The sequence below is a fragment of the Gopherus evgoodei genome, chromosome 2 (genome assembly GCF_007399415.2).
Source record: "Gopherus evgoodei ecotype Sinaloan lineage chromosome 2, rGopEvg1_v1.p, whole genome shotgun sequence".
Classification (NCBI taxonomy): domain Eukaryota; kingdom Metazoa; phylum Chordata; order Testudines; family Testudinidae; genus Gopherus; species Gopherus evgoodei.
This window is the reverse complement of record NC_044323.1, coordinates 232,782,666-232,807,876: the sequence shown is the minus strand read 5'-3', so window position 1 is coordinate 232,807,876 and position 25,211 is coordinate 232,782,666. Positions and strand designations below refer to the sequence as shown.

The 25,211-nt window shown below is 41.8% G+C and overlaps 1 protein-coding gene across 3 annotated transcripts in view; it reads right to left on the bottom strand.

Moving 5' to 3' along the window:
* The window catches only part of YTHDF3 (YTH N6-methyladenosine RNA binding protein 3), a 44,353-nt gene that overhangs the window by 5,308 nt on the left and 13,834 nt on the right, over positions 1 to 25,211 (bottom strand). For 2 of the 3 annotated variants that reach the window (XM_030553173.1, XM_030553171.1), the window contains 2 exons: positions 23,536 to 25,131; positions 21,713 to 22,182 (listed from right to left, as the gene is read on the bottom strand). In XM_030553173.1, coding sequence (XP_030409033.1) covers positions 22,135 to 22,182; positions 23,536 to 25,131 — 1,644 coding nt within the window. In that variant the 3' untranslated portion in view covers positions 21,713 to 22,134. Of the gene's footprint in view, positions 1 to 21,712; positions 22,183 to 23,535; positions 25,132 to 25,211 lie in introns of those variants that run through there. The other variant, XM_030553172.1, reaches the window with a different exon arrangement.

Sequence of the window (25,211 nt, the reverse complement as noted above, 5' to 3'; positions counted from 1 at the left end):
GTGTGAAAAAACACCCCCCTAAGCGCAGCAAGTTACAGCGCTGTAAAGTGCCAGTGTAAATACTGCCCCAGTGCTGGGAGCGCGGGTCCCAGTGCTGTAAGCTAATCCCTACGGGGAGGTGGAGTACCTGCAGCGCTGGGAGAGCTCTCTCCCAGCGCTGGCGCCACAACCACACTTGCACTTCAAACCGCTGCCACAGGAGTGGTCTTGCGGCAGCGCTGTACAGTTGCAAGTGTAGCCATACCCAAAAAATCTAAAAGTGGACCCTGTACATTTTGTATTCTGTGTTGTAACTGAAATCAATGTATTTGAAAATGTGGGGAAACATCCAAAAAATATGAATAAATAGTATTCTATTATTGTTTAACAGTGCAATTAAAACTGCGATAATTGTAATTATTTTTTTAATCTCGTGCTTAATTTTTTTAACGTTGATACGGGTGATCCAATCTATACTGTATGTGAACTTTCAAAAAGCCTTTAACAAGGGCCTTTGCCAAAGGCTCTGAGCAAAGCAAAAAGTCATGGGATAAGAGGTAAGGTCCTCTCCTTGATCAGTAACTAGTTAAAAGATAGGAAACAAAGCATGTGAATAAATGGAGAGTTTTCACAATGGAAAGGCAAACAGTTGATTCTCCTTGGATCTGTATTAGAACCTGTGCTGTTCAACACATTGAGTAACTTTGCATTGTCTGCAAATTTTGCCACTTCACTGCCTACCCCTTTCTTCAGATCATTTATCAACGTAGTTAAGTCCAAACCTGATTGCAAAGAGTTACAAAAGGAATTTCATGAAACTGGGCAACTTGAGCAACAAAATGGCAGATAAAATTCAATGTTGCTAAGTGTAAATAATGTACAGCAGAAAGCAATCCCAGCCATACACAGCTAATTTAGACCCCAATTTTGCATCACCCACTTTAAGATCTTGAAGTTATCATGGATAGTTCCCTGAAAACATCTGCTCAATGTACAGCAACAGTTAAATAAGCTAACAGAATGTTAGGAACCGTTAGGAAAGGGATAGACAAAAATTATGATAACGACACTATATAAATCCATGGTATGTCCACCCCTTGAATACTGTATGCAGTTCTTCTTGTCTCATCTTATAAGAGATATTAGAATTGGAAAAGGTGCAGAGAAGGGTAACAAAATGATTAGGGGTATGGAACAGCTTCCATATGCGGAGAGATTAAAAAACACTGGGACAGTTCATCTTCGAAAAGAGATACCTAAGGGAAAATATGATACAGGTCTATAAAATCATGAATAGTGTAGAGAAAGTGTTATTTACCCCTTCACATAAGACAAGAAAAAGAGCTTCAATGACTATTAGGCAAGATGGTTAAGGACTTAACCCCATACTCCGGGTGTCCCTAAACCACTGTCAGAAGCTGTGACTGGACCACAGGGGTTGGATCACTCAGGGTATGGCTACATTTGGAATTTCGGAGCGCTGCCACGGCAGCGCTTTGAAGTGTGAGTGTAGTCAGAGCGGCAGCGCTAGGAGTGCACCATTGTGACCACTCTGGAAAGCAATCTGAACTCGGATGCATTGGCCAGGTAGACAGGAAAAGCCCCGCAAACTTCTGAATTGCATTTCCTGTTTGCCCAGCGTGAAGCTCTGATCAGCACGGGTGGCAATGCAGTCCCAAATCCAAAAAGAGCTCCAGCATGGACCGTACGGGAGATACTGGATCGGATCGCTGTATGGGGAGACAAATCTTTTCTATCAGAGCTCCAGAAGACAAAATGACAAAGCATTTGAAAAAATCTCCAGGCTATGATACAGAGTCCACAGCACAGTTTTCCGTGACAATCGTAACGAAAAGCCAAAGAATCAAATGGACGCTCATGGAGCGACGGAGGGAGTACTGAGGACTCCAGCTATCCCACAGTCCCCGCAGTCTCCGCAAAGCATTTGCATTCTTGGCTGAGCTCCCAATGCCTGAAGGGTCAAAAACATTTTCCCGGGGGGTTTCAGGGTATATGTCGTCAATTTACATCCTCCCCCCCCCCCCCCGGAAAGAAAAGGGAAAAAAAAGTCTCTCGCCTTTTTTCAATGTCACCCTATGTCTACTGCATGCTGCTGGTAGACGGGGTGCTGCAGTGCTGAACACCAGCATCCCCTTCCCGGTGGCAGATAGTACAATATGACTGATATCCGTCTTCATCATCAGCCCGTGAGTGCTCCTGGCTGGCCTCGGTGAGATCGGCCGGGGGCGCCTGGGTAAAAATGGGAATGACTCCTGGTCATTCCCAGCAGGTGGTACAAAACGGCTGGTAACTGTCCTCATCATAGCAACTGGAGGCTGAGCGCCATCAGCCCCGCCCCTTTCACGTCTAAAGAAAAGATTCTGTACTGCCTGGACTATCATAGCAGCGGGAGGCTGCGTTCCTCTCCCCCCACACCCTTTAATGTCCTGCCTGGACTATCACAGGAGCTGGAGGCTTCCTCCCCCTCATTTTATCTCACTAAAAAGTCAGTGTTTCTTATTCCTGCATTCTTTATTACTTCATCACACAAATGGGGGACACTGCCACGGTAGCCCAGGAGGGTTGGGTGAGGAGGGAAGCAATGGGTGGGGTTGTTGCAGGGGCACCCCCTAGAATGGCACGCAGCTCATCATTTCTGCAGGATCTCTGGGGCTTTGACACGGAGCGGCTGTGCTCCCTGGTTCTCTAGTACACTTGCCCCATATTCTAGACAGGACTGACTATTTTTATACAAAACATAAAGAAGGGAATGACCAGGGGAGTCATTCCCATTTTTGTCCATGTGCCCCAGCCGACCTCAGTGAGGCCAGCCAGGAGCACCCATGACACAGCAGACGGTACAGAACGACTAATAACTGTCATCTCATCGCCAATTTACAATGGCAGACGGTGCAATAGGGATGGTAACCATCTCTGCTACCTTGCAAAAGCAAATGAACCCCATCCACCCCTACATCCCCTGGTGGACCCCCGCGGACTCGCACGCCTATCCACCCTCCCATTCCCTCTCCCCTGACTGCCACCCCCTCCCCGGAACCTCTCCCCCGTCCAACCACCCCCTGCTCCTTTTCCCCTGACTGCCCCCCCAGGACTCTCTGCCCCCTTATCCAACCTCCCCGGCCCCTTTACCATGCCGCTCTAACAGCTGTGCCACCTGGCCGGAGCCAGACACGCTGCCACGCTGCCCTGCAGGAGCACGCAGCAGTGTGGCTGCGGGGGAGGGGAACAGCAGAGGAGGGGCAAGGGGCTAGCCTCCCTGACCAGGAGCTCAGGGGCCAGGCAGGACAGTCCCACGGGCCAGATGCAGCCCTGGGCCGTAGTTTGCACACCTATGGCCTAGAAGATAAGATGATAAGTAATAGTCAGCATGGATTTGTCAAGGACGAATTGTATCAAACCAACCTATTTGCTTTCTTTGACCGGATAACAAGTCTTGTGGACAGAGGAGAAGCAGTGGATGTGGTATATATCTTGACTTTAGTAAGGCTATTAATACTGGTTTCAGAGTAGCAGCCATCTTAGTCTGTATCAGCAAAAAGAGCTATTAATACTGTCTTGCATGATCTTCTCATAAACAAACTAGGGAAATACAACCTAGATGGAGCTACTATAAAGTGGGTGCATACATAACTGGTTAGAAAACTGTTTCCAGAGAGCAGTTATCAGTGGTTCACAGCCAAGCTGGAAGGGAATATTAAGTGCAGTCCCACAGGGATCAGTCTTGGGTCCAGCTCTGTTCAATATTTTCACCAATGATTTAGACAACGACAGAGTACACTTATAAAGTTTGTGGGCGATACCAAACTGGGAGGGGTTGCAAGTGCTTTGGAGGATAGGATTAAAATTCAAAATGAGCTGAAAAAATGGTCTAAAGTAAATTGGATGAAATTCAATAAACATAAATACAAAGTACTCCACTTAGAAAGGATCAATCAACTGCAAACATAAAAAATGGGAAATGACTGCCTAGGCAGGAGTACTGCGGAAAGGGATCTGGGGGTCAGAGTGGATCACAAGCTAAATATGACTCAACAGTGCAACACTGTTCAAAAAAAACAAACAAAAAAACACAATCAATCATTCTGGGATGTATTAGCAGGAGTGTTATAAACAAGACATGAGATGTAATTCTTCCGTTCTACTCTATGCTGATACGGCCTCAACTGGAGTATTGTACCCAGTTCTGGGCACCACATCGCAGGACAGACATGGACTGATTGGAAAATCCAGAAAAGAGCAACAAAAATTATTTAGAAAACATGGCATATGAGGAAAGATTTTAAAAATGGGTTTGTTTAGTCTGGACAAGAGAAGACAGAGAGAACATGATAACAGTTTTCAAGTACATAAAAAAAAGGCTGTTACAAGGATGAGGGAGATTTTTTTTTCCCCTCCCTTTTCCTCTGAGGATAGAACAAGAAGCAATGGGCTTAAATTGCAGCAAGGGAGGGTTAGGCTGAACATTAGGAAAAAAACTTCCTGTAAGGGTAGTTTAGCACTGGAATAAATGGCCTAGGGAGGTTGTGCAATCTCCATCATTGAAGGTTTTTAACAGCAGGTTAGACAATCACCTGTCAGGAATGGTCTAGATCAGAGGTTCTCAATTTTTATTTATTTATTTATTTATTTATTTACTGGTGACCTCTTTCACATAGCAAGTCTATGAGAGTGACCACTCTCTTATAAATTAAAAATATACTTTTTTATATATTTAACACCATTTTAAATGCTGGAGGCAAAGTGAGGCTTGTGGTGGAGGTTGATAGTTTGTGACCCCTTGAAGGGTCCCAACCCCCAGTCTGAGAACCCTTGGTCTAGATAATACTTAGTTCTGCCCTGAATGCAGTGGACTGGACTAGAAGATATCTCCAGCTCTCTTCCAGTCCTACAATTTTATGTTCAGCAAAATTCTGCAAGCCAGTGTTGTTACATCAGCCCTCTTGTCTAATGCAGACAGCATGGAGAAGAAAAAAGAGTGGACAGGAGAAAGGTTCAGAAGTACCAGCAGGAAAAGGAGAGGGAGATGCACCAAAATGGAATGGGCTTTCTCAGGAAGAAAATCCAAATGCTGCAGGTCCTGCTTGACCTACGAGTCCAAAAGTCACCCACTACCCACCCTTTGCAGTCCTCAGAGGTAGGAGTCTGCATGGTAGCAGACCCCTACATTCCCCAACATACTGTAATCATAGGCTGCATCTTTACTCTTAGCACTCCATACTAGGGGACAGCAAGGAAAACCACTGCTTCACATACACTGACTTGTGAGAACTATGATTGGTGTATGTGTAGCCAGAGCAAACTAAATGTGTACACTGAAATGGACAAAAAAGTTTGCTGCTTTTCTAATTTTCTAGTCCCATTTGATTAATTTCTGTTAAAAGTTTGTATTGCTTTGCTTGGTTTTTGCATGCTGTCTGCACTGTTTCTGGCCCTCAAATTTTGGAGAATAAATTTATCTTTATGAGTTCACAACACATATTGCAGACTGCACAGTGGTATTCAAAGCACGTTACTTATACATGTATAGCAAGTGCCACATAACTCAGATTTAGGAAAACCACCAGTCATATTTATAATTGTACAGCCAGCACAGAGTAATTCATAGCAACATCTAATGCTCCAGGTCCAGACAACAGTCCAGCACAGCACACTACTGTGACTGACCATTAAAGTGCTCTTTCAAAGGCTCCCTCAACTGCATAGCTCCACCCTAAGATCTTGGAATGACCCTTGCATCCGGCTATTCAAAATGAGCACACAGATGCTCCACTTCCCTCCATTCTAGCGTCAACTTCTCCCTCTTTGCCCCACAGATATTACGCATGACACAAACAGGCAGCTATAATATTACATCTCAGTGAAAAAAATATCCCAATGCTGTGAGTAAACACTGCCAGCATCCCTTCAGTCTACCAAAAGCACATTCAATTGTTGTTCTGCACCTCCTGAACCAGTAGCTGAATCTTTCCTTGATGCTATCAAGGTGGCCTAGAGTACTGCTTTCACAAGCTAGGGAAGCAAGGGATAGGCTGGATCCATCAGAATCACTACTGGCATTGCTAATGGTAACCTGCTGGCCAGGAAAGATAAATCCCCTGCTTGTAACTTTCTGAACATTCCTGTGTTCTTAAATACGTGAGCATTATGCACCTTCCCTGACCAGCCCCACACTGATATCAATGAAGCACCCCTAGTGATCCACCAATGCTTGCATTATCATAGAAAGGCAGCCCTTTCTACTGATGCACTCCGTAGAGGTCCAAGAACCCATTGCTGTAAATCCATCCACTGCATTTGGCACATTGCTGAGAGTCACAGTCCTGCACAGCAGGAGATGATTAATGACCCTATACACTTGCATAACAATAGTCTCCACTGTGGATTTTCCAACTCCAAAAATCCGCTTCCACAGACAGCAATAAAGCTTTGAAAGCTTCCAGAGTGTTATCGCCACTTGCTTCTCTACTATAGCTCTCATTCTGGTGCCCTGGCTCTGGAGAGCTGGGGTCAGCCAGGTGCATGGATCCAGGAACTGCAGCCACAAGTTCTGTTGTCATCCCAAACTTGCATTATGATGTAACCCCATGAGTCAGTGCTCAGTTACTGGGTTCAGAAAAGGTGCCCACAGCTTCTTTGTAAACACCAAGAACCTTGAATTGTTTTTTGCTATGTCCTTTAATCTGTCCTCAAAGAAATCAACATGTCCCCCATGGCTGCACTACTTATTGTGGGTCTGCAAATTCAAGAGACTCAGGCGCTCTGTATTTGCAACATTAATGAAAACAGTGCAAAGCTTTGCAGGCTCCAGGCTTCTGTCTGAGATGGACACCAAAAAATTCTGTGCAGGTTTGTGGGTTTGTTTGTTTTTTTAAAAGCACAAAAATTATGAGACACAGATGGCTTGTGGGGTGGAGAAAGCTGCATGCTGGGAACTTGATTCCTACCTCCAAAGATCCTTGGGAAACTTATTTCTACCTACAACACATTGCAAAAAAAGTTCCCACAAGACATCATGCCAGATGATGAACCATGGCACACTAGGCTACCTATCCCTGGTGCACTGTACTTTCCATCAACACATAGATCTCTCAACTTTCTATGCACAAAATTTCATGCATTTTTCTACTATTTATGAATGTGATTACTCATTCCCTATCGAAACACATGAAACTACTAAAATTAAAAACAACAGAATTCTTGTTTTCCTATACGTATGACACTGCAATTTCCGAGTTTCTTTCACAAGTCTAAATCATTAGAAGTTCAACGAGATTTCAGATCAGTATTCTGTGGACAGTTTAAAAACTGGATATTGGCCAAAGTTTATGCCATAACCACGTTCAAAAATACAACATTAAAGACTGAATACGTAGACAGTTTTCTTTAATGAAAATGTACTATTTTTGATAAAAAGATTCAACTGAGCAGATTTATAGGTCCTGTAGTGTCTCATCCCCTGCAATATGCTCAGCAAGCAGAGATATTCTATTTGCTGGATTAGTGTGAGAATCGCAACAACCAGAACAGTTCCAATGCTGAAGGGAGAACATACACTAAGTGTGTATTAGTGCAAATACCAACTAACAAAATACAGCATCAACAGATTTAAGCTTGTTGTCCTTCTTTCAAGGACTTTTAGTAATCTGGTACAATAGCTTGGCATCTTGCAGAGAATTAAGAAATAAAAATTGATGGATAGTTTTGCTTAAAGACCAACTGCTCGACAAACCCCCACAAAAAACTTTATAAATAAGAAGACCATGCTCCTTTCCTGGATATTTCCTGAGCCACTCCCTCATTCTCCGTTTTCTTTTTTGTTAGCAAAGATTTTTTTGCATAAAAACTGAATAAAAGACCTAGGCTACAGTAACAGGGAAGACAGATCATGCCCAAAGAAGCTATGAACTGCCTCCTTCTGCCAGAGAGCCCTAGAGCTGCTGAAGGAGGACTACTCTCAGCACACACGGATTGAATCTCATCACAGTTTGGTCACATGCAGCAGATAGTGTATGGCAGAGCACCTGGTTTGGACAAGGCACCCTGAAGAATTTGTTCACAGACTTTTGGTTCAGAAGGCAGTAACTGCAAAAAATTCAATAGGTAAGGGAAGCAATCAAAGGAGCATGCAAACCAGATACAAGATGGGAGAGACTATACCTAGACACTCGAGAGCATGCTCCAAAAGGAGGACAGATCTAGGCTCTTTAGTCAGTATTTGAATGTCTGTAAGCCACCGAATAACAGCCTGAACATACAGGATGCATAAATGACTATGACAATTTCCACTCCACCTACAAAGGTCTGCCTGTCTGTCCCTTTGATCTTCCTGTCCAACAGGCCATAAGGGAAGATATTAGCATCCAAGAGAAGATCAGACTGGCAAAAATACTCTAGGCTGAGAATTCAAGCATCCATGAAGTTTAAATTTAATCTGTACGTTTTTATTGGTGTTTTTGAGGAGAGCAACCTAAGCAACAGTTGCAGCACTGGGAAAGGGAAACTCATCTGAATCTGAGTCAAGTTCCCCTCTCACATAAAGGAGACGGGAACAGAATGCATGCCTGTGAGCACCTAAGAGACCTGGATTCTCACATAGGATGAGAGATGTAAGTCTCTCAATAGAGACCAGGAGTGAGAGAAGAGAAAAAAGACACTGCATAAAACCCGTTGCTCCATCAGATTGTCCCAGCATCTAGAACTTTGCACTTTCCCTGAAGGAAAGCAAGAATGCATGTAATTCCCCCTGATCCCACTAGGAGATATGGAAAATCCATGTCATTTTTCTTCTCTAGCATATCTGGAAGCATAGTTAGTACTTCAAGCATGGCACAATCAACTGGCTTGACCTTGTTGCTGGAACCTGATTCAAGGAAGGCTAAATTCAACGTACTATGCTCAGAGCTGAGGGAAGAGCCACAATTAGGGCACTTAACTTTTGTCATGAAGATTTCTCCTGTTGCTCTTAGGCATGATCTGGAGAACATACCAAGCCAAATGGAGAACAGTGGCATTATATCCCAAGATGCTCTGTTGCAGTTCCAGTAAAAGACAGAATGCAACTAGCTAAGGCTATGTTTACACTACACAGCTTTTAGCAACACGGCTGTGCTGCTACACCTCGCCACTAAAAGGTGCGCAGTGTAGCTGCTGTTTGTCAGCAGGAGAGAGCTCTCCTGCCAACAAAGCGCTGTTCACACCGGCGCTTGTCGTGGGCAAAACTTTTGTCTTTCGGAGGGTGGGTGTGTTTTAACACCTCTGAACAACAAACATTTTGTCTTTCACTTGCCAGTGCAAACAAAGACTAAGTTCGCTTGTGTAAGTGAGGTACAGAAGAGGAGACTGTGTATGTAAATTCCTTCAGCAATAGCTAACACATGCATTCACCCAGAGTCTATGCTGGTAGTAGTTATGCCACAGATTGGTATTGGCACAAAATAATGACATTTCTTGTGACTAAAATTGAAACACGTCACAATTTAATTCCAACCACTCTACTGGTTTATATGACTGTTTAAGAGAACAGCTTGTTGTGCGCATTAAAGTTTTTTTGTTTTGTTTTTTCCGACTTAGCTAACAGGCTCTTAAAATTGGTTTCTCAAATCACTGTAACAAAACACGCTCCTGCTTTTAACTTATCACAACAAAAGGAAAGAAAAGTTGTAATAACCTTCAATCACTAAAGCATATGTTTAAACCAGTTGGGGAATAATAATCTTGAGATTCTTCATTAATCTGAGGGTATGGCTACACTTGCAGCTGCACAGCGCTCTCGCGGCAGCGCTTTGAAGTGCGAGTGTAGTTGCAGCGCCAGCGCTGGGAGAGAGCTCTCCCAGCACTGCAGGTACTCCACCTCCCCGTGGGGATTAGCTTACAGCGCTGGTAGCCGCGCTTCCAGCGCTGGGGCAGTATTTACACTGGTGCTTTGCAGCGCTGTAACTTGCTGCGCTCAGATGTGTGTTTTTTCACACCCGAGTGAGAAAGTTGCAGCGCTATAAAGCACCAGTGTAGCCAAGGCCTGAGCCTCAATAATGTCTCGCACCACCTAGACAGTGGATTAGTCACTAGCATCAACTCTAGTTTACGAGGTAAAGCCACAAAGCAAAAAGGATTAATTTCACACTTGCGCATTCACAAAATCTGACATTAAAATCCAAAAAGCTAAATTGGCACATGTTGATTTAACATGCTGGATGTAGCTCTGGCACAGCAGTATCAATTTATAATGGTGTCCTTTCTGTTACCTGAATTGGCTCCCTATCAATTTCTGAATCCAATTAAAAACTTTGTCACTTCCACCTCCCTCATCACTTCCACCTCCCTCCATAGAGATGTTCCTCCAGTCTATTCCTCTATCTGGACTCCGATTACTTCATCATTTCCTCTTCTCTTCAATTCTATAGGCTTCTGTTAGAAGGGGAAAAGAGCAGGAGACAATGCATTTATGTTGTCACAATCAGATACACCATCTGTATCTGAATATCTCCTATTTTTACCTTAAACCCTTCCTCCTCACCTTAGCACCTAGCCTATTTAGAAACTGTCAGTTGCCTCCTTCCTTTCTCTCATTCTTTTTATAAATGTGCACACATGCTTATTTGCAACTTAAATTACCTGGATTCTGGATTCTCATTTTGAAGTAATCAGATACCTTGCACTACATGAAAGGTGTATTAAAATAAATAAACTGAACTATTCAGCTACAGTAATAAAAAGTACCAGCTTGAACTGCGAAGCTATAAATTCTTGCTACCCAAGTGGGTGGCATTCCCAGGTCAGGAAGAAGGTTAATATTAATGCAGGAAAATTTGCACTGCAGCTGCCCACTCTATACAATGTTTTCTGTTGCATTTAAAGTAGTACATCTTTACCCTGCTATAACGTGGTCATGGGGAGCCAAAAATCCTTACCACATTATAACTGAAACCCTATATTGAAGTAGGGGTGGCAGGGCTCCAGCAGCGATTTAAAGAGCTCCATGCAGCCCGGAACCTTTAAAGCACCGCTCGAGCCCTGCTGCTGCAGCCCCAGAAGCAGCAGCGGTGCTCCAGCGGTGATATAAAGGGCCCTGCGCTCCCTGCAGCAGCCAGAGCCCCGGACCCTTTAAAGCACTGAGAGAGCCCTGCTGCTACCGAGCTATACGCGAACCCGTGTTATATCGGGTCGCGTTATAGCGGGGTAGAGGTGTATATAAAAAAAAAAATCTCACCGTTTAGTCTACTCATTCTAGTAAAAAGGTGAACCACATTCTAGAGCATTAATATAGTGTATGAAATCTAAAGTTTTTTTTGTCTGACAATAAGTTTAAGATAGCCTGGGTTGTATGCAAATTCCAAAGAGTCAAAGCAACAGTAACAAGCTCAAAGCGTTCTCTAGTAAGGGGACCTAAGCGATCAATTTCAGCACCGTTTTAGCTTTCAATTACGGCACTAGACACCCCACTTTTTATTTTATTTTTAAAACATAGCTACAGATAACTTCCAAATGTTAATGGATGCAGCGTTGCTTTACTACATCTGCAAACAGCTAGTGCATGTGCATCTGCTGTTGCTCAAATCTTTGCCACGCAGAAACTGAGAAAAAATTAATAAGACCCCGGCCAGCTTCATTGATACTAAATCAGAACTCTCTGGACAGCAATAAAATAAAAAACTATTTTATGAGTCTGCTACTGGGGAAAACAATAAGCAGCAGCCACAGCCAATGGTGTTTAATAGGAAGGACCTCCCAAAACAGTGTCCAGAAAGAATCTCATACAAATAGCACATACTTCATTGTCATTTAGAATACAATTAGACAAATCAACATGAAAATTTACAATATTAATATTTATTCAGATAGAGACTATAACTGATGTAACTGCAGATGTGCAATAAGCATATCATATTCAAGATAACAATGTTACCAAAAGTTTTAATTTAAGCAAAGCTTGTAACTGAGAAGTTTGGCTGATGGACACAAGATTCAGCGCAGCCACCACACCACCAAAGTTTAAACACATATAGCTGACCTCTGGGAATTCAGCTCTAAAAATCCATTGTGAACTCAACCAAAGCACTGTACAGTCTGTGATCAAAAGCAATCCTCTGCTGTATACATCTTGTCAAGAACCACTGAATAAAATTCTAAAGTTCGTAAGAAGCCATTTTTGAGATATGACTTGCTTAAAAACAAAGGATTTTTCAAAACTGAAATTCACTTAAAATATGGGATTTTGGAAAATTAGTTATATTTCAGGTACAGCCTTAGCTATGATGCCACCATAATAGTTATGGGTTAGCTCAGATACTACAGTGGAGGCTGTGTAAGTATACACATAGATAAGATTTATCATGTTACTTATGAACACTGTTACCTTTGTACTTCAAATCTAACTCATTACAGATATAGGTTATCTCTAAGGAAAAAAAGAAAAAAAAAGACTTTCCATCATGTCTGTCTTTTCAAAGAAGCAGCTGGGAATTTTTTTTACATTCACAATTAGTAATCGGAACAGATGCTCCAAGCTTAATTTTACACTAATGTATTCCTTGAATTAGAATACTGGAAAGTTGAAACATTTGTAGGTTGTAAAAGGTAAGGGGCTACTTTCTTACACTTTTCCAACTATAAAAACCACAAGCCAATTTATATTTGTTCTGTACCATGCATGCAAGTGTTTAGATCACAAACTCTTTGTTCTGTGTATTTTCCTACTGTACACTGCTATGTAAACTTAGATGAGTATATATTCTTTGCATGCATAGGCAAATTAGTGCAGATAACTTGCTATGAGAAACTTTCTTGGAAGAGTCAGCATAACGGGGTGGGGAACCACTTTTAACATGCTTACCTGGAAAATATTGAACTACTCCAAGAGTAACTTAGATTTACTGAAACAATACATATTCATAGTAAAAATCAGTTATTTTAGGAGTTGTGTGCATGAAGTTTTTATTCGTACCACTACACAAGTCCAAACGATGCCAGAATGTAGTCTCGTATCAGTGACTCCATAGCTGAAATGCTTCGCCTAGAGAGGGTTTTTACCTGACCCACTAAAAACTTTCTAAAGCACCTTCTTTAAGACCAAAATTTCTCATGCTTTGCTTCAGTGTAGAGTTTTATTTTTAAAGTAAAAAACTAAAATAGTGGTTTTGTCCCATGTTTATCTCCCACTGTGTATAGCAGTTTTCCACATATGTGGAGATGATATAATCTGGTGAATAGAAATGTGATTTATGGTCTCTTTGCATTGCATGTGAACCTGAAGCTAGGGTGGGAAAGTGGGTAATTCCGCTGTTTCACTATCTGAGGTGCTCAAATGCCATAGAGAAGACTGGAGAGCTAAGTACAGCTAGATAAGATTAGGTTATGTTCAGCTGGACCCTCCCATTTATTTGGAGCTGCAAAGACTGAATATAGTATTTGGATTTGCGATCTTGTGGGAGATATTAGCAACTTCTTTGAGTTTACCAATATGGAGAGTTTTTAAACCCCTTTTGCTGGTAGTGTTTTGTTGGAAGGAACCAGAAGCCTTTATAATCTTAGAAGCTTGCAGACATTCTTCAAACCTACCCTTCCTGGAGTGTTGAACTGCTGTGAGAAAATTTCTGGTTGAGGACAATGACACCTATGGCTACACCTCTCTGCGTAGAGCTTTTTTTCCACTCATTCATTGCAAGTAACAAAACCTGGACAACCACTTATGTTTCACCCAGCATCTGCTCTTAATAGAGGTGGAACTATGAGAAAAAGAGGATGCAGCCGGGAGCAGAAAATGTCAAAGGAAAAACAGAAGCATGCTGTATGTGCATGTGCGTGTTTTTAAGAGTGTTGTAGCCATGGCCTAAGTCATATGAACACTAGAGAGTTGCAGCGCTGGTGAGGGGGTTACAGCGCTGCAACTTAGGATGTGGCCACACTTGCAAAGCACGGCCAGCGCTGCAACTCCCTGGTTGCAGCGCTGGCTGTACACCCGGTCAAGCCTCGGGTATAGCGATTCCAGCGCTGGTGATCCAGCACTGGTCAGCAAGTGTGGACCCCACCAGCGCTTTTATTGACCTCCGGGGTATAAGGAGTTATCCCAGAATTCCTGTCCACAACAAACTGGAAGAAAGGGAGAGCTCGGAGTTCAGCCAAACTGCTTATTTAAAAAACAAACACAGCTCCTGTTTGCTGAGCGAGCGGAGGCAGGCAGGGGAATTACTTTGGAATGTTCACAGCTGTTTGCTTGAAGAGAGAAACAGCATGCTCACACAGCAGAGGGGGAGGGGGAAGTCCATGTTGAGCAGATGCTTATCTGGTCTGACGGCTATTTAGGAGTACATAATTTGCATTTAGTGAATGAGAGAGGGGAGGGGGAAGGGGGTCAGAACTTTTAAAATGATTGAAGATAGGCACTGTGCGTCTTCCAGTCCTTAGAACTTGCAAGGCAGGGAGCTGAGAACAGTGTCAACTCCAAAAATCCACTCTCTCTGTCTCCTCCACACTCCCTGTCACATTCCACCCCACCCCCCCCTTTTGAAAAGCACATTGCAGCCACTTGAATGCTAGGATAGCTGCCCACAATGCACCACTCCCAACAGCGCTGCAAATGCTGCAAATGTGGCCACACTGCAGCGCTGGTAGCTGTCAGTGTGACCACACTGCAGCGCTGACCCTACACAGCTGTACGAACACAGCTGTAACTACCAGCGCTGCAGAACTGTAAGTGTAGCCATGGCCTGAGGTTAACTTCTGCACCTGTGTTTTTCTCCAGTAAGTCACTTTTTATTTAACCCTTCTTTACTTGAAGTACAGCCATTTTCTGACCATAATCACATGTTGTAACATTTAATTACACTTTTCATACTGAGGAAATTTGAGTCTCTCTTTTTCAGACATAAGTATCTGGGCTAGAAACGTAGAATTCTGATATGGTACACTTCAGATCAAATATCCTGCATCTGGGAATTTTCAGATTCAGTGGTATATATGGACCTGTCTACATATAGCACTGTGACACATGGCTAGAAAGGGTTAAGCATCTTGCAAAATAAATAACCCTCAAAAGACATGTGGGGAGATAATGTTTGTGTTTTTGTGCATTTACATATGTATGTGTAGGGTCAACAACGAAATCAACAGGCCCTGTCTATGCTATATTCTGATACCATTTGAATGAATTGTAAACATGGCATATCTTGGTATTCATCTCTCTTTGAAATGTACTGTGAATGGTGGAAAAACAAACAAATAGTCTTATGTTAATTCCTGTGGTTAAGTGTGGTGGTGACCTCCTTCAAAGTCATCCCAATTATAAAACCTAAATCTACTTTCCCCCAATACTAATTTTTCCCTACTGTTACTCACACCTTCTTGTCATCTGTCTGAAATGGACCACTCTCATTACCACTTCAAAAGTTATCTTTCCTCTCTTGGTATCCTGCTGTTAAGTGAATTGTCTCCTTAGATGACCTCACACTTGGGAAGGCAACTCCAATCCTTTCATGTATTTATACCTGCTCCTGTATTTTCCACTTCATGCATCTGATGAAGTGTGTTCTAGCTCACGAAAACTTATGCCCAAATAAATTTGTTAGTCTCTAAGCTGCCACAAGGACTCGTTTTTGCTGATACAGACTAACACAGCTACCACTCTGAAACCTAATTACCTTTTGTCTCCCCCCCCTCCACCCAGGAAATCCCAACTTGTCAAAGAAGACATTAAATTGTACAAAAGATACTTGGGCTCTGATTCAGTTATCTCAGATCTGCTTAGACTTCATTGAGGAAGTTTGAGTCACAAGACTGAGGTCCCATTTATGCTGGTACGTCCTGAACATGAGATTTGGATATTAGACTATGACTTGTGAACTGAATTCTAAAGGAACTCTTTGCAACTAGATCTCTGCTATGAATCTGAACCTCAATGAACTGAGCTCATGTCTGTAAGTATAATGATCTTTTAACTGCCTTCTCTTTTGTTTTTTAATAAATCTTAGTTTAGTTAATAAGACTTGGCTGTAGCATGCATTTGAGTAAGGTCTGGAACATTCATTAGCCTGGGAGATAATGTGTTGGATCCTTTGGGATTGGTAGAACCTGTTCTTTTATGTGATGAAATAACATTTACAAAAATTTTCATCATATTTGACGTGGATACCTGGATGGAGGCCTGAGGCTGGATCACTTTAAGGGAACTGTTTTGTTTGGACTTCTGAGTAACCAGTAAGGAAATAAAGAAGCTGTTTTATCCTGGCTTGGTGAATCTAAGTATTGAAATATCTACCAGCTTTATGGGGATTGTCTGCCCCATTCTTTGCAGTTCACCCTAACTGAGTGACCACAGCTGGCTCCCCAACAGGACCCTGGTCACAAGCACCTACAATAATTGTGTCCCAACAATAACTGCACCTTTGGACACTACATTAATATAAGTAACCAGTTGTGTTCCTGGCTTCCCTATTAGGGTTCCAACTTCCTGCAAATTCGTATAACATTCCCAGTGAAACACGTAAAAAAAAATTTACTTCACCTAGTGGACTCCTCAAGCAACTGTTCAGGGGTTGCTTCTCCTACAGAAAGGCAGTCCAGGCTGTAAAGGAAGATGCCAATGCTAGGAATTTCTGACAGAGCGGGTGGCCATTCAGTTTAATAGCTGGAAAAGGGAAAACAGCAGCAAGACCATATCCTTTGGAAAAACTGCAGACAAGCGATCCCCAACAAATTCCTTTTATTGAACGGAACAGACCCCTTGAATGGAACACTGGAGGTGGAGTCCATTAGTTGGGAACTAAAGAGCCCCTTTCTCCTCCATAGCCTAAACCAAATTGGGTGTTTATGCAATATTTTTTGACTCGCAGCACTGAAACAATTTCACTTTACTACCACCCTGTTTTGCTAACATTCTATAATCACTTAGATCCAATATCAATGTTTTCTACTGAACACTAATAATGAAATTAGTATTCCCCCAAAAAGTACAGAGGACAAAATGGACTATCCGATTTAGGGTTAGGAAGACAAAACTTGAGAGACATGATCTTAAGAGCTCTTAGAAGTGCACTGCTCAGAAAATATATTAATTTTAACAGTTCTGCCTATATAAGCAAAAATCATTTCTATTTTACTATGTATTTGCTGATGAGTATTTACATGGCCACTATAGAAAATACACAATGACTTCTCAAATGGTGCAATTAAATTTTTTGCAATTGTCCCTGTCTCAAAAATTGCCAGTTTCAGAGACATCTTTAAAAAGAACAGGAGTACTTGTGGCACCTTAGAGACTAACAAATTTATTTCAGCATGACCTTTCGTGAGCTACAGCTCACTTCTTTAGATGCACAGAATGGAACACACAGACAGGAGATATTTATGCATACAGAGAACATGCAAAGGTGGAAGTATGCATACCAACAGGAAGAGCCTAATCAATTGAGATGACCTATCATCAGCAGGAGAAAAAAAACTTTTGAAGTGATAATTAAGATGACCCATAGAAGGTGTGAGGAGAACATAGGGAAATAGATTCAATTAGTGTAATGACCCAACCATTCCCAGTCTCTGTTTAAGCCTGAGTTAATTGTATCTAATTTGCATATTAATTCGAGTTCAGCAGTCTCTCTTTGGAGTCTGCTTTTGAAGGGTTTTTTTGTTGCAAAATTGCCACCTTCAAGTCTGTCACTGAGTGGTTAGAGAGGTTGAAGTGTTCTCCCACTGGTTTTTCAATGTTATGATTCCTGATGTCAGATCTGTGTCCATTTATTCTTTTGCGTAGAGACTGTTCGGTTTGGCCAATGTACAAGGCAGAGGGGCATTGCTGACACAATATGGCATATATCACGTTGGCAGATATGCAGGTGAATAAGTCCCTGATGGCATGGCTGATGTGATTAGGTCCTATGATGGTGTCACTTGAATAGATATGTAGACAGAACTGGCATCGGGCTTTGTTGCAAGGATAGGTTTCTGGGTTAGTGTTTATGTTGTATGGTGTGCGGTTGCTGGTGAGTATTTGCTTCAGGTTGGGAGGCTGTCTATAAGCGAGGACTGGCCTGTCTCCCAAGATCTGTGAGAGTGAGAAATCATCTTTAAGTATAGGTTGTGGATCTTTGATGATGCGCTGGAGAGGTTTTAGTTGGGGGCTGTAGGTGATGGCTAGTGGCCTTCTATTAATTTTCTTTGTTGGGCCTGTCCTGTAGTAGGTGGCTTCTGGGTACTCTTCCAGCTCCGTCAATCTGTTTTTTCACTTCAGCAGGTGGGTAATGTAGTTTTAAGAATGACCGGAAACCCACTGACCGCTATACTTACCTACATGCCTCCAGCTTCCATCCAGGACACACCACACGATCCATTGTCTACAGCCAAGCTCTAAGATACAACCATATTTGCTCCAATCCCTCAGACAGAGATAAACACCTACAAGATCTCTATCAAGCATTCTTAAAACTACTTGCGGATACAGACTAACATGGCTGCTACTCTGAAAAGAGACATCTTTACCACTTTCAGCTGAAAGACTGTCCCCAGGTGTTCTGTTTTCTGAATTGTTTGTATAAATGCAGATTTTTATACAATGTTGAACAGTACAAACTAATACATCACTACCTCTATATAATGCCACCTGATACAACACAAATTTGGATATAATGTAGTAAAGCAATGCTCCAGGCAGGCAGGGCTGCGCACTCCAGGGAATCAAAGCAAGTTCAATATAACACGGTTTCACCTATAATGCGCTAAGATGTTTTGGCTCCCAAGGACAGCATTATATCAAGGTAGACGTGTAATTAACAAGGCCTCAGATGAGTTCACATTCTGCTGACAGATGACACATGAAACAATACTACAATTACTTTGTTCTTTGATTAAAGATTAGATACCCTCCCCCCTGCCATGCCTTCATGTTTAAAATGAGAAAGTAAAATCCAAGGAACAAAAAAAATGCATGATTATTGTACGTACATAAAATTTAAAAGCAAAATCTATTTCCACCCTTAATGCCAAATAATGCTAAAGTGGTATACATTAAAAGGGGATTTATTCAAATGAGTTTAGAGATGGTAAATAATCACTTAAAAAAATAAACAAACATAGGTATTTCAAAAGATTACTTTCATCCTGGTCAGATAAAACTGTGCGCACTTTAATAGGGATACTGCCATATTTTAATAGAACAAAATCAAGTCCTATTTGAAATTAATTATTGATCATCCCAAATTGTTAGATTAAATTTTTAAAACCAATTATTCTAAAATAAGTTAGTTGGAACAGTCACAGTTATAAAAGTAATTAAATCCATAAATAATTTGCTCTGTTTAGATAACTGACTAAGGAAATTTGTTATTACAGATGCACAATAAAATCCTAATTAACTTCAAAATGTGCGACTACTGCTATTTAATGTATTTAATAATTTATTAACATGAAAAAACAGCTTTTTGAAAAGTACATACCCCATTAAAAAGAAACAAAGCAATTATCACAGCTGCTATAGAAAACAGGCAAGTACTTAACCCGTATAACACCCAGAATGTGTAGTTCTATCACCATTACCCCAAATTAGGTATGATAAAAATAAAAATCTAGCCTGGCACTAGAAAGAAAAGGATTATCCAATTATCTATAAACTGCACACAGCTTCAGAGATTCAAATTACTGCATTTCTGAAACTGCTTTTGAACAGACCCCTAAATCTTTGTATTTACTTATCATTATTGTTATTTTTATTATTTTCTCTGGAGTATGGACCTTGACAAAAAATAACTGACTACCCTGATATAGTCTGACCTCCTGCACACTGCAGGTCACAGAACCTCACCCACCCATGCCTGTAACAGGCCTCTAACTTCTGACCGAGTTACTGAAGTTCTCAAATCATGGTTTAATGACTTCAAATTACAGAGAATCCATCATTTACACTAGTTTAAACCTGCAAGTGACCTTTGCCACATGCTGCAGAGGAAGATGAAACCTCCCCCAGGGTCTGCAAATCTGACCTGGGGGAAAGTTCCTTCCAGACCCCAAATATGGTGATCAGTTAGACCCAGAGCATGTGGACAAGACCCATCAAACACACACTTGTGAAAGAATTCCTAAAGTAACTCCTGGCCCTCTTCACCTTTTTAATTTCCTCAGTTCTTAAAGCATTTGTGTTTGAATTACTAGCTCCTTTGATAAATTCTCACACAAAGTAGTAACTCTCAAATGATCAGTTTGAGCAAAGACACTAAGGGCATGTCTACACTTGCCAGTTAAAGTGGGAAAAGCCCCTTTTTTGTGCAAAAACCACAGGAGCGTCTACACTTGTCAATGACTTTTTGTGGTGAAACTCAGAAATGTCACCGCAAAAGGAAACCACCTCCAGCTTAACGGTGATGATTTTGCAGTGACATGCAAGTGAAAACACATTCTTCCTGTTTACATGGCTTTTAACTTTCTGAGGATATCCCACAGTACTTAGGTGACCAATCTAGCCAGCAGCTCTGCTGCTCTGATGCCAGGTAAAGATATTGACCCCACCCCCTGTAAAGCCCGGGGAACTTTGAAACTGCCCTTCCTGCTTTCTTGGCAAGTGCTCACTTATCTGGCCAAGTGATAATGCCTACTAAAGGGAGCAAAGGATCCCCTGCCTGGAGCAATGCTGAGCTACTGGAGCTTATCAGTGTTTGGGGAGAAGAGGCTGTGCAGGGACCCAAGATGCCCCATAATCACCCCCACCAGACCCATCATCAAACTGGAGAGCACTGCAATGTAGGATAGTTGCCCTAGAATGGAGTGATACTATTGTAAACACACTCTGATGCCTAAGGAATTAAGTGAGTATACAATACAAAGGAAACTTTTCTTTTACAGGTACTTAAAAAGATTCCCCCCCTCCCCGAAAGATAAAAGCTTTGCAGATGTTAGTGGCAGTTTGAACCCGGCTTTGTTGTCAGGGAAGTAATCAGACATGGGTTGCAGGGGACAGAGATAAACCAGTATTGATGGGGAATGGAGCAAACCCTGGGAACAGGAGTCCCTGTGTCAGGGTGCAATGCAACTCATCTGGCCCAATCACGCTCCACCCCACACCACTCTGCTCTGGTTACTACCTTCCCTTAGACTGTGGGACCTGGATGCAATCTGACTGGCCAGTGGAGAAGCAGTAAACAGAGCTGGGTAGCCTAAATGCTAAGCCCCTTCCCTGCAGGCATAATGGAGGAGTGGCTGGGTCAAATTCAAGTGGAACTGCAACCTGGCACATAGGCTCTTGCTCTTATGCCTGAGCTTGTGTCAGTGAGGGAGCAAAGCAGAGACTGGAAGCAGCAAAGACAAAACGTTGACATTAATGTTTTTGTTATTGTTGTTTATCAAGCCTAGGCTTTTCTGCACACTAAAAAGGTTGAAGAGTTATGGTTAAACTGTTTGTGGAGGCTTTTCTGGGTGGGGGTGTATTTAAATGTTATCGGATAAGGGTCTTTTCTATTTAAGAAAACTTCCATTTTACATGTTAATACATGGTTAACTGTATGTTAACATGCTGTATTTTAGCAAACATTTTGAGTCATGCAATCCATGGCCTCCAAAAAGTGCACAGCCCTTCAAAGGGTTTTTAATGGATTTTGTAGCCATCTATCACCTTAAAGTTGCCCATCCCTACAGTAAGCAGTCCTACAGAAGAGGCAACACAAATGCAATGTGCAGTGGGGGTAAACTCTGGTTTGAAAAATTAACTTGAAGTTTGTCCTGGCAAGTGATGGAACCTAAACCACTAATTTCTGCCAAAGTTAAGAACTTTCGTTATGAAAAAATAGTTTTGTACTCTTCTGGGTGCAAAATAATAGTTCCAAATATGAATGTAATGTAAGTCAATACAGTGTCATTTGTGTGTGTCAGCACACTATTACAGTGACTCTGCTGTCACTTAGCTATGGTAAGGAGAACTAGAATGAAACTAACAAGACTACAGTTGCACTACCACTATTTCAGAAAATATGGATAGAAGTGGAACTGTCAAGAATCATGCCAATTTCAAGATGGCATTAACTGACAAAGCTACAAGCAGCAAAAGAAACAAACAGTTGTACTATTCACCATAGAGGAAGACATAATAGAGGTTAGGTGGGAAGTACTGTAGCAGAGGCCTCCTTCTGACAGCAGCTTGGAGGCCACTGAAGAGGGAAAAGGTATTCATTTCATATTTAGATGGAAATCCTTCTTCACAGCTGCCAGGAAGCCCTTGAAGTGGACAAAAAGATATGAGTACTAGATAGCCAGTATGAAGTGGTGCATCAAAAATTCCTAGTAGCCAGGACAGATACAAAAGACTGAGCCCCCTGAGCAAGATCCAGAGAATACCTTGGAATAAATTCCAGGGCCCTCCTTTTGCCCAACAGCATTGTGGTGGCAGAGAGTTAAGAGTTCTAGCTAGAACAAAGTCCCCAGACTTCACTGATGCAGGCTCTTCAGTCTTCCCAGATTCTTGCACCCATCCCTACAATATCTGAGCACATGAGCTAACAGGTTTATAGTAGTATTCTGACTAGTAGATTTGGTAAATTTTTCAAGACATCAGATGAATCTTCCATAAATCTAATTACTACTCAGCTTTGACACAGACTTATATCTTCAAAAGAAATAAGTCTAGCACAACTGGACTGTGAGGAACAGCAGTAAAAATCAGTGGAGAGGAAAGAATCTTCCCTATAATTGCAAAAAGAGAAATACCTAATAGGGCCGGTGGGAGGAGAGAAGAGAAGGGGACAGGAAAGACAGAAAAGGTGAACACTATAAACTTTAAAAGGAAAAGTTATATTTAATATTTTTCAAGTAAATTTTCTGAAATTTGACACCACGAAAAAAAGCACAATTTTTAGAAATTTTCCCCAATGAAATTATATTGCTGTAGGCACATATTTCCTCTACAGACAACACAAGTTAACAGTGTTGTCTCACATATATCAAAGAGCCACTAAAAATATTTCTAACCCTGTAAACGTGCTCACTGGGCTGCTTACATATTTTAAAAAACTTTAAAAGCTAAGACAAACACAAACTGACCTAAGCACAAATTTTCAGATTAGTATTCTGCTAGAATCTTGATTTTAAAAACATCATTTTACTTGAGAATTATCTGTTGCAGCATTAAATACCTTTATTTCCCTTGTAATTCAGTGTCCTAAACTGATTGTGTCGCACCTAATTTCAATATGGAACTAAAAATTGTCAAAGAATTGTTAATATTGCACTAAAAACGAGACTCCATTAGGAATGTTATATGCCACTGAGTTTTTTTCACTTTGTAACAATAAGTAAAATGTCTTCTTACACATAAACTTACGTTAAGATTGTTCCGTTCATGTTACTCCACAAATAATTTAGATTTAACCACAAGAACAATCTAATTTGTAACTGGCTCTTACATCAACTACCAAAGCACTATAACCAGCTTGAGACAAAGTAGTATTACTTTCTGCTTCAACGTATACTGCAAATTGAGTTGTAAGAAATAACTAGAGTACCAAAACAAAAAAAAATAAAATAACCCAAAGACACTACAGAAAAATTGCTATAATGAAATTGGATTCTTACCCTACGCATGGCTTCCTCCTCCTCTTGACGCTTTTCATAGTGTGCAAAGTCATCAAAGATTGAGGTGGTATGCTTGAAAGTAGCAATTATTTTAAGCACTTGCTTAGCTTTTTCTAGGGGTACCTCTTGAGTGTCCCTCGAATTGGTAACCGGTTTGTTGTCATTGTTTTCCAAACGAATGTGCCGCAGCTGGTTATTGGGAACGTCTTTGACAAAGATCCACTTAACATCAAACTTCCCCTTCCACTTATCCTGAGACCAGACTCCGGCATATGCATTGTAGTCCACAACAGACTTCATCTCAGCCACTCCACAAAAATGTCCACTGCCATTCACACTGAAGAGTAAATAGAGTGGACCTTTCCCATTCAGGGAACGGTAAGCAGCATCCAAGCGTTTATTACCATGTTCAGTACTACACCAGATAGAGTATTTAATGGAGCGGTGTATATCGTCCTCCGAATAGCTTTTGATTATAAACACACGTCCATTCTTCAGATTCCAATCAAAGTCTTTGGGATTATAGTTGTTTATGGCCTTTAGTTTCTCCAGTACTGGGTGCACCTCTACACCAGGTGAAGAGCTGACAGGTACAACACCTAAGCCAAAGTTTTCGCTGCCAGCTCCTCCATTGTTCTGGCTGAAGCCCACACCCCTGTTACGAGGAGCTATCCAGCGGTTTTGCAGCTGCTGTTGCTGCTGCAACTGGTGAGGCTGGGCCTGCTGCTGAGGTCCTTGTTGCTGCTGCGGTTGTGGTGGCTGAGGCTGCTGTTGAGGCAGTTGGCTTTGCACCAATGGTGGTGGTTGAATTAATGGCTGAGGCTGCTGTATTATAGTCTGAGGAGGCAGTATTGGCTGGGAAGGGGGTGCTTTTACCATGGATCCTTTCTCATCCCAAGTTCCAATGTTCATGTTGTGTTTTATAGGAGGCGGTGGTACAGCAGGGCCCCCAATTCCCACATTACCCTTAGGTTTGAGTTTCGGCTGAGGTTTAGCAGGCTTCCTAGCGATGGCAGCCCAGGAGGTTGGTTTAGGTGCTGAACTGCTAACTGGGGGCACACTATTTGCTGCAATGCTTGTCATACCTGTACTGCTCAGAGCTGAACCTACAGTTTTTGTCACAGCAGCTGTCATATCCCCACCAATTTTCAGTCCAGTCATGCCTTGCTCAATGCTGCTAATCCCAGGCACCTTGCTCAAAGTATCATTGCCAAATCCAGCCTGTCCATCTGCTATGGCTCTACCAAGAGAGCTAGGTGGATAGCCATAGCTGCTGCTATAAGCAGAGCTTTGTGTTGATTGTCCCTGAGATCCACTTGTCCCCCATGTAGAGAAATCTGCATTCCCAGGAAAAAAATTAAATCCATGTTGACCAAGGAATGGAGGGGTATTTCCTAAAGCCCCAGGTTGACTAAACACACCATCAGGTATATAGTGATGTTCACCATTGCTCATCTGTCCATAGGTTGTCAAGTATGGCATTGGAGGGTCACCTGCAGTGGACCATGCTGCTTCACTTAGAGAATATGGAAATCCAATGGATGGAGCATAATAACTAGGCATGTATGGGTCTGACATTGGTGGATAGCTGTTACTCTGTAAGAAAATAAAGTAAAATCAGCAGTGGAACTTTCCATCATCAAAATAATTCAAGGGAAAATGACAGGTATCAGACA